A 9,953-nucleotide genomic window follows, 5' to 3' on the forward strand; every position below is an offset into this window, starting at 1 on the left:
AGAGCTGTCAGCCCAGTGCCTGGGCTTACTTTCCATGTTTCCCTGCCCTGCTTCCAGTGGGCTGGCGAGGGCTGTGCGGCCACGTTGGGTGGATAGGTAGGGGGGCTAACCTTCACAACAGCCTATGAAGTATTCCCATTTTGCAGCAAGCATCAGCAGAGGTGGCAGTCATGCAAGAAGGGAGAGATGGTCCTCCAGGAGTGACTTCCCTCCCCCATACTCCTATGTTCATAAATTGTGGTGGAAAGACCTAAGACCCTCCCTCCTGTCCCTGTGGTGCCTGGGTGGGTGTGGGGGTCAGTGTGGGCATGGACGCACTGTCATAAACTCCTTTCAGTGGCTGTAGTCTTGGAGGGCAGGAACCAACGGACTCCTTTCTTATGATGGCCACTCAGCAGTCTTTCCCTCTGCCAAAAGCAGGGCCTGGCCTCCAAGAAGGAAACCGGACTGAAGGAGAAAAGAGCGGTCTTTGGGGTTTCACTCACCCCAGGGAGGCATCAAAGGACACTCTAGCTGACCTTTTGTGACCAAAATAGAAAACTGTGACCCCAAGCTAAAAAGATTAAACACCTAGGTTAAGCTAGCTTGCTTAATTCATTTAATCCTTACCACCCCCATGAAGTTTTTTGCTATTTTACTGACAGATGAGGAAGCTGAAGCTCAGAGGATTGACATAACTTGCTCAAGCTCATACAACTAGCAAGCAAGTGTCAGGGATTAGAATTCTCTTATCTTTCTTTTTTCTTTCTTTCCTTCTTTAATTTCTTTTTGGTTGTGGTTCACACTTAGATCAGGCTTTAATGAGGAGAGGTGGGGCGACATTGGGCTTCCCAGGTGGTACAGTGATAAAGACTCTGCCTGCAATGCAGGAGAGTCAGGTTCAGTCCCTGGGTGGAGATGATCCCCTGGAGAAGGAAACAGCTATCTGCTCCAGTATCTTGCCTGGAGAATCCCATGGACAGAGGAGCCTGGCAGGCTACAGTCCATGGGGTCACAAAGAATTGGACATGACTGAGCAACTAAACAAGGATGACATACCCCTGAGTTCAGTTGGATGGAAGGAGGGTCAGAGGAATATCCCAAAAAGGGGAATGAAATTTAAGGGCTGCTCATTCTACTTGAGCAGTGAGTATAGTGGCTACAGGTATGTGTTAAGACCTGATTTAAGTCCCAGAGCCACCACTCAGTGGCCCTGGGTAGGTTGCTTCATCTCTCTGCCTGTTACCTTTCCACAGAGATTGTGTGTTAGTCACTCAGTCGTGTCTGACCCTTTGTGACCCCCATGGACTGTAGCCCACCAGGATCCTCTGTCCACAGAATTCTCCTGGCAAGAATTCTGGCATGCATTGCCATTGCCTTCTCCAGGGGATCTTCCTGACTCTGGGATCAAACCCAGATCTCCTGCATTGCAGGCAGATTCTTTATTGTCTGAGCCACCAGGGAAGCCCAAGAGATGGTTCTGATGTAGAAATCACCTCCTAGAGCTGTGGGGATTACATGTTCCATTGGTCTAGAGACACCTGGCACAGTGTCTGGCACATGTTAAGCATAAGTCACCAACGAACATTATTATTAATTCTCCCTTGAGAGTTTTTCTCTGTCCATGGCTTTCATTCAACAAAGGAGGGCAAAGAAAATATATAGACTTGATCAAATGGATAAGACTGTTGTGCATGAATTAACATAAAGATCCAATGTGGCAAGAAGGAGGAACAGAGTCCTGTGGGACTGGTCAGGAGAAGCTTCCAGAAAGACTGTGGAGCAAGGTTCTGGAGGACAATTTGGTGAAGGAGGCAGGAATGACTGAGACCTCAAGGAAAGAGAAGGGAGGGGCAAACTGGGAAGCAGAGAGAACCTGATGATTGAGCACTTTTTAGAGAAAGAGCCAAAAGCTTAGCAGCAAGCTGGGAGTTAAGATGGGAGTTTCCTAGGGAAGCAGAGTGGAGAGACTCATTTGTGGCATGTCTGCCTGGGGCCTAAACTCTTTACGTAAACAACTGAACCATCACAACAGTTTGTGAAGAATCTTCATTTTCCAGATGAGGAAACTGAGGTCCAAAGATGTGAATGAACTTGCCAGGATGTAAGTCCCAGCCTGGCTGGCTCTGAAACACCCAGGCCACACAGGCTAGGACACTGCCAGGGCAGCTTCTCTGGGGCCCTAAACCAGACCAGTCCTACCTGATAGTCATCTGTTGTCCCCAGAACTCACTGAGGTCACTGCCCACCCAGATTACCCCCTGCAGCTCTGGGTAGGACCCAATCTTAAATCCATCTGCCAACGCAGGACACTAAGAAACACGGGTTCGATCCCTGGGTTGAGGAGCCTGGTGGGCTAGGGTCCATGGGGTCACAGAGTCGGATACAACTGAGCAGGCATGCGTGCACCTTAATGAAACACTGGAACCCCACAAACCTGGACCCTGTGGGCTCTCAGAGCTTCTATCTGAAACTACAGGCCTAAAGAGAAGGATTTACTGAGCAAGGAGGGATCAGAAGCAGCCTCCCTGGGACTAGAGGCCCTGTGCAATCAAGATTCCACGTCTGCTTCAGATCTGGGCTCAAGAAACCGCTGTTTGGAACCATAATTCGGACAGCAGACAAGAACTGGCAGGGGCTTGGGGCTGTCATGGACCTTCCAAGAGCACCCCTGACCTTCTCAGGCCCATTATCTGAGAAGAGGGCATCCTGGGCTTCCCACACACTCTTACAAACGCAAAGGGCATCCTCCACCACCCACCCCGGGGTACCATAAGGTGTATCCCCAATTTCAGAGCCCCGCAGGCCAGCTGGCTTCCTAAGGTCTGTGAGGAGCCCATTTTATAAAGAACCTGGCGCTTGCTTGGCGTGCTGCAGTCCATGGGGTCACAAAGAGTCGGACTGAGTGACTGAACTGAACTGGAGCTTGCCTAGGGCAGCTGCAACGCCCCCTTACGCCCCCACCCCCAGCCTTTCCTGCCCCTGCTCCTCCGGGGGAGGGAGTCCAGAGGGCCGGCGCTGCAGTTCTGCCGGGTTCCTGCGGCTCCTCCCCGTGGGGGCGAACACAACACCGAGTTTGTGCCACACTGCGGCCCACACCTGCTGTATTCCCCTCTGCGAAGCCAGAGCTTTGGCTGGGTAAGCGGGAGGTGGAGAGGCAGAGCTGCAGGAGGGGGCAAGCCGGCGCGAGAGGGCAAGGAGAGGGTCTGCAGGTTCTGTCTGGCAGCATCATATAATAATAGCAACACGTCTCCCACGCGGCTGGATCCCTTCTCGGGCCTGGGATAGCTGTATTGATTGTTTCCTCCTTGGTTTACTTATGGTTGGCAGGAGTCTCTTATGACCGCTCCTCAACTCTGGTCCCCGGTTCCCCGGCCCGCCGCAGCACCCAGCTCAGCCCTCCGCGAGGTTCTGGTTAGTAAGCTGAGCTCTGCCAAAGGATGGGGTGCTTTCCTCGCGGGGAGGGGGTCCAGGCCCGGGGACCTCACTGAGCTGACAGCCGGGTGGCGGCACCTCGCCGCCTCTGGCCCCCGCCGGCCCCTTTAATTCGAGTCCGCCGGCGGCCAGGTGCGGCGCTGCGTGGCGCGGTGCGGCGCGGTGCGGCTGCGGGCGGCGGCCGGGTGCTCCGTACGCGCCGCCCGCGGGACTGCAGAGCCGGCGCCGGCTGGCCGCCCGCACGCCGCCTCCTGCGGTCATCCAGAAACATGGAGGCTCCGGGTGCCCATCGGGAAGGGTAAATGGGTGTCGGGGCGCTCGGCTGCGCGTGCTGCCGCCCCCCTGTCCGGGCTGCGGGGCACCGGGCGGCACAGCCTGCAGCGCGGCGGGCTCGGGCTCAGTCCGGGGCGGGCGAACCTGGGCCGGACCGAGCCGGGGCGGGCGATGGGGGGCTGGCGTCCAACGGAAGGAGTGAAACAGGCAAAGGGCTCGGGGACTCTCCGGGCAGTGCCAGGCGCGCGGGGCGGAGGGCGCAGAGAGGAGCTGGCGGGTGATGGGAAGCGCAGCTGACATAACCATGTCTGGTAAATAGCGCTGGTTGGTAGGACCCGAATCACTTGGGACTGCCTGGCGGCATTCCCCTCTCCTGCTCAGAACGAAAACGGCTTTGCAGCAGAGAAGGGCTTTTCCGCTTCCCTGGGGCCGTGGGATGCCGGGGAGCCCCCCGCTCTTAGGGGAAACCCAAGATCTGGGGCAGCATCTACTCCCCACCCCCTGAGTTTAGGTTCCAGTGTTTTCCGGAGGGAGATGGAGCCTCGGCGGACCCTAGGACCCTAGGGGCAAAAGAGCTAGGCTGCGCTCGGGCCCCACCGCTAGAGCCCCCCTCCGGACTGGGCAGGAGGGGGTTAAGGTGGAGCTGGCTGCAGCAGACAGCTGGTGGGTCAGGTCCACCCGCGCGGAGCCGAACGCGGAGCGCGCGGGGCGGAATCCCGGCCGGAGACAGGAGCGATGGGGAGAGGGCTCGGACCCCTCCCCGCCCTGGGGCCGGCGGGATTGGGCGGGCAGGGGGCCAGCCCGGAAGCTGGCTTCCTCCAGGCTCCCCCTCTAGCTGCTGCCAAGCTGCCTCGCAGCCAGGCTGACGGAAACTTGGTTCCGCACTCACTGCCCAGGAGACGTGAGGGGTTTTCTCTTGGGGAGAAATCAGTGGTCGGGCGCTGCCCGGTTCGAATGCCACCCCACCGGAGGGAGGCCTGCAGTGTAGGGGTCCCTGAGGGAGAGGAAGTCCTGGGACCAAGGAAACCAGCTTTTGGAGATCGACCTTTCTGTGTGAGAAGTCTCCCTAGATGAGCTCTGGAGGAGTGTGTGTTGGGGGGAACCAGGCTGGGAAGGAGCGGTTCTTCTTCCAGGACTCTGCAGAGGTCAGAGCAGGGAGTGGGGCTGCAGTGTAGGAAGCTCTCCCCTTGGGAGATGCTGTGTCCTGACCTCGGAATGGGAGGGCTTTGCCCAGAGTCCGTCCTGATGTCTGCAGAGGACCAATGGGGAACCTGGCTGAGCCAAGGGAGGCCCCTGGAGGAGACAGGCCCAGCCAAGTCTAAAGGCTTGTTCCCTGGGAGAAAACGCTTCCAATGGATGGAAGCCTGCCCAGAAGAGGCAAAGAGGCTGAGGGATAGTTCTCAGGTATGACACCAGAATGGAAAATGGGCATGGAAGAGAAGCTGCCAGAGCTCTCCTGAATCTTGGCCCCAGCTGCCCAAAAACTCTGATTCCACCTTGCTGCTGTTTTTTCCAGGCAACGTCACACCTCCTGAGGGCAGCCAGGAGGACTCCGGCTTTTGCTGAGCATTGCATCTTACCTCCTTCCTTTCAAAGGCTCCAGATCCCAGCTTACCTGTGTGCCCCTAACCAGGCATCCCACGACCCCTCCAGCCCAGCCCAGCCCTAGAGCTCACCTCCAGGCCCTGGAGCCTGCCCTCCTGCCCAGAATGACTCACCATTATTTCTAGCTCAAGTGAGAAGACATGATGGGGTGTCGGGCTGCCCGTTTGTATATCTAGGATTCCTGAAGCATCGGATCAGCTCTGCAAGAAAGAGAGCTGCAGATTCCTGCCTTGCCAGGTAAATCAATCTATTGTTTAATAATAGCCGTGTGTAGAGTCACTGGGGTGGGAGCAATGAGCGAGACCCAGGCCCAAGATTTGTCACTGAAAACACCTCTCAGGGTGCAGGGATCTGCAAGGCATTAGTTTAGTGCCTGGGAGAGGGCTCCCTTCCAACCTCTTGTATGGGACTGTGCTGCATGAAGCCTGCGCAGTGCAGGGGGACCTATGTCAGCCCCCTGCCTCCAGCTCAGGGCATTCCAGAGCTTTCTTGAGAGACCACCACCTGCTCCCCTCTGATCCCCAGACCAGGTAAACATAAATCTTACTTTTTTGTGGTATCGGTGGTGGTGATGTTTTTGCGCTTCTTGGCTGAGAGAAGAGAGGGGGAAAAAAAAAGCACCCCAGGTCGGGCTGCCAGTGCTGAGTGGTCTTATGTTCTTAACCACCTCTGTCTTTCAGCCAAGCCAGGCTCTCTCTTCAGCTCTCAGGGAGCCCTGGGGGCTCTCCCGCTGGAACCCAGGCTGATGCTGCTGTGTTTCCTGGGGCCGTAAGCACCATCCCAAGCTCCCAGCCACCAGGCAGCTAGAAGGCACAGCGAGAGGCGCCTCTCCCGGTTCCAATTATGACAGTGGCCACCGGAGACCCAGTGGATGAGGCTGCTGCCCTCCCTGGGCACCCGCAGGATACCTATGACCCAGAAGCAGACCATGAATGCTGTGAGAGGGTGGTGATCAACATCTCAGGGCTGCGGTTTGAAACCCAGCTAAAGACCTTAGCCCAGTTTCCAGAGACCCTCTTAGGGGACCCAAAGAAACGGATGAGATACTTTGATCCCCTCCGGAACGAGTACTTTTTCGATCGGAACCGCCCGAGCTTTGATGCCATTTTGTACTACTACCAGTCTGGGGGCCGGTTAAGGCGACCCGTAAATGTGCCGTTAGACATATTCTCTGAAGAAATTCGGTTTTATGAGCTGGGAGAAGAAGCAATGGAGATGTTTCGGGAAGATGAAGGCTACATCAAAGAGGAAGAGCGTCCTCTGCCTGAAAATGAATTTCAGAGACAGGTGTGGCTTCTCTTTGAATACCCAGAGAGCTCAGGGCCTGCCAGGATTATAGCTATTGTGTCTGTCATGGTGATCTTGATCTCAATCGTCAGCTTCTGCCTGGAGACGTTGCCCATATTCCGGGATGAGAATGAAGACATGCATGGCAGTGGAGTGACCTTCCATACCTACTCCAATAGCACCATCGGGTACCAGCAGTCCACTTCCTTCACTGACCCTTTCTTCATCGTAGAGACCCTCTGCATCATCTGGTTCTCCTTTGAGTTCTTGGTGAGGTTCTTTGCCTGTCCCAGTAAAGCCGGCTTCTTCACCAACATCATGAACATCATTGACATTGTGGCCATCATCCCCTACTTCATCACCCTGGGAACAGAGCTGGCTGAGAAGCCAGAGGATGCTCAGCAGGGTCAGCAGGCCATGTCACTGGCCATCCTTCGAGTCATCCGGTTGGTAAGAGTCTTTAGGATTTTCAAGTTGTCCAGACACTCCAAAGGTCTCCAGATTCTAGGTCAGACCCTCAAAGCCAGCATGAGAGAATTGGGCCTCCTAATATTCTTCCTCTTCATCGGGGTCATCCTCTTCTCTAGTGCTGTCTATTTTGCAGAGGCCGATGAGAGGGAGTCCCAGTTCCCGAGCATCCCGGATGCCTTCTGGTGGGCAGTCGTCTCCATGACAACTGTAGGCTATGGAGACATGGTTCCGACTACCATTGGGGGAAAGATCGTGGGTTCCCTGTGTGCAATTGCAGGTGTTTTAACCATTGCCTTACCGGTCCCTGTCATAGTGTCCAATTTCAACTACTTCTACCACCGGGAGACAGAGGGAGAGGAGCAGGCCCAGTACCTGCAAGTGACAAGCTGTCCAAAGATCCCATCCTCCCCAGACCTAAAGAAAAGTAGAAGTGCCTCTACCATTAGTAAGTCTGATTACATGGAGATCCAGGAGGGGGTAAACAACAGTAACGAGGACTTTAGAGAGGAAAACTTGAAAACAGCCAACTGCACTCTGGCTAATACAAACTATGTGAATATTACCAAAATGTTAACTGATGTCTGACTGAACCCTAGTAACCTACTCACAGCTCAATGGAACTAATGCAGACATTGCATAATAGCCTGCATTGTAGTCAGTGTGTTCTACAGTGTGTATCTGGTTCTGCATGGAAAGCAATAGTCGTGCAAGTGACTTTTGATCTTTTGATTTTTGATTTAGAACACAGAATATCTATCCATGGCTTTCATGCAAATCTTCATCACCGGCTTAGGGGTTTCCAAAGATGGGAGTCACCTATGGAAGCCAGGATTTCAGAAGGACACATTGAGGCCACCTCATAGCAGATACAGAACCCATCACATCAGTGCCACCTTTTCTTCCTAAAGAAATGCACACAGCATCTCAGAGATGCAACTCCCACCACTACCACCCTCACCATCCCACCCCACCAGCCCACTTGAGCCTACCTCCCCCTTCACAGAGAAAAACCATGGTGGCTTAGCCTTAAAGTTCTGGTAATTATTCAAAAGGTCATTCCCATTTTTGCATTGAAAAGAACACACAGTGCTGTGTGTTGGAATTACTTTCTGTGTCACAGGCTGGGTGTTTGTGAATTGCAGTTGCCAAGTAGATGCTCCGGAGGCTTGTGTTTCATAACGGAAAATGCTGCATTTGGTTTTTTTCTCTGCAGTGTCAAAGTGAGGGAACCCCGGGGGAGGGACAGTTAGGATGACCGAATGTGAGTTGTCAAGTTTCACATTTGCTCCCTTCGCCCTACAGGGAGAAGCTAACAAACCAAGGGACCTCTCAGCTTCAGATTTCACCATTTTTGCAGGCTTCAGGGTCACAAAAGCATGTCTGATTTGTTCGTTACACTGGAGTTTGCAGGCATCTGCTTTCTAGTGCTGTTGCCCAGCTACACTGACGCTGCAGTGAAATCTACCAGTGATGCGATAGAGCTGCATGGGTGTTTGTTGCATGAATCTCAATATTTAAAACACAGGAGATAACCTATTTTCTTAGTAGCCTACACAGTATTCATATTTAGACTATTAATAGCCTAGGAATGGCATTGAACTAGGAGTTTTTTTTTTCCTTTCCCATCAGAAGACAAAAAGCCCTCAATCAAGAGGAAAAAAAAAAAAATAGACTTTGGAGTGAAGAACCAAAACTTCTGGCCCTCTAGTCCACCCCCATCCCTGTTCTTCCAAGTGGGGGTACAGACCTCTGCAAAGCCAGGGGAGTGAGCAGGGAAAGCAGTGTCTAACACCTCACGTGACTGCACCTTAGGAATGAACCTAGTCATGGGCAAGACTGTACAGCCGACTGGGGCACGTTGTCCTGAGCACAGGCGGATCTGTGGATCCAGTGTATATACCTATGTATCAAGTGTCTCTTCCATGAGTTCCTCTCCCTAGCTAGCTATAGAAAAAATTGCATTTGAACCTTGTATAAGCTTATGCAATATTTTTGACACAGGGCAATATATGCATGTGTTTGACTATGTGCACTAGAGTGTATATACACGCATATATATATATATTTATATATACATATATATACATACATACGTGTGTATATGTACATATGCACACACACACACACATATATATATAGTCATTCTCTGGAGTTCAGGTTCAGGAGCAAACCCACTGCTTGGTGGGTTGGTTGTCTCAGAGACCTAATGGGTTAATTTGTCTCATTGGTCACCCCACTGGGCCTGGGTTTGCTGCCATTGCCTCCAACACTCCAGTCTTCATGGATTCTTAGATGTTCGAATTGTCTTTCTGCCCTTCACGTGCTGCAGCTTCAGTTCCCCATGGCTGAAGCTTGTCTTACCGAGTGCACAAGGGCCCCAGGGCCCTCACAGCTCCAGCTGACCTGGGCCAGACCCACCCCAGGCAGCCCCTCTACAGCCCATCACCTTCTTCATCTCCATTCTCATTGTCCCTGCCCTGTCTGGTTTTCATTTGAGACATAGAATGTATTTAACTAATAGAGAACATACACACGAGAACTGCAAACACCATGTCAAAGACATAACCCACAACTCAGATGCAAAATGACATGGTCATCTGGCTCTGCATCAGTCACTTCCACTAACCTTTCACTAAAGAGCCAGAATGGATCGCCTTCTTTGAAACCAAGGACACAGAGGAGGAGGGATCCTGGGGCCCCAATTCCACAGGTCTAGGCTAAAAGGGAACCTCCTCTATGGTGAAATTTCTGAAGTTCAGGACCAAGAGATGGAGTCCCTAGTTGAACCACAGGCATCATTTTGATCACCAGGCTCAAGCTGTCTCCCCCATTAAACTGGCAACCAGGGCTGCGTATGCAACCGAAGGCTGGGTAAAGAATCATTCCCCGCCCCTAGAGCAGGC

The 9,953-nt window shown here is 53.2% G+C and overlaps 1 protein-coding gene across 2 annotated transcripts; it reads left to right on the forward strand.

The window, feature by feature from the left end:
- The first annotated feature begins 2,993 nt into the window (after nt 1–2,993).
- KCNA2 (potassium voltage-gated channel subfamily A member 2) lies at nt 2,994–8,973 on the forward strand. 2 transcript variants are annotated; one of them, XM_006069120.4, is made up of 3 exons: nt 2,994–3,117; nt 5,204–5,529; nt 5,973–8,973. In XM_006069120.4, exon 3 carries the CDS (start codon nt 6,136–6,138, stop codon nt 7,633–7,635), a length of 1,500 nt encoding a protein of 499 aa, XP_006069182.1. In that variant the 5' UTR covers nt 2,994–3,117; nt 5,204–5,529; nt 5,973–6,135; the 3' UTR covers nt 7,636–8,973. The 2 variants fall into 2 exon arrangements, with proteins under 2 accessions (XP_006069182.1, XP_006069181.1); XM_006069119.4 differs by lacking the exon at nt 2,994–3,117 and adding an exon at nt 3,581–3,712.
- Nucleotides 8,974–9,953: the final 980 nt, after the last annotated feature.

The sequence above is a fragment of the Bubalus bubalis genome, chromosome 6 (genome assembly GCF_019923935.1).
Source record: "Bubalus bubalis isolate 160015118507 breed Murrah chromosome 6, NDDB_SH_1, whole genome shotgun sequence".
In the NCBI taxonomy this organism is placed as follows: Eukaryota; Metazoa; Chordata; class Mammalia; order Artiodactyla; family Bovidae; genus Bubalus; species Bubalus bubalis.

Bases quoted from the DNA above. Each gene is read 5' to 3' on its own strand.
- KCNA2 (XM_006069120.4), top strand. From the start codon at position 6,136: ATGACAGTGGCCACCGGAGACCCAGTGGATGAGGCTGCTGCCCTCCCT.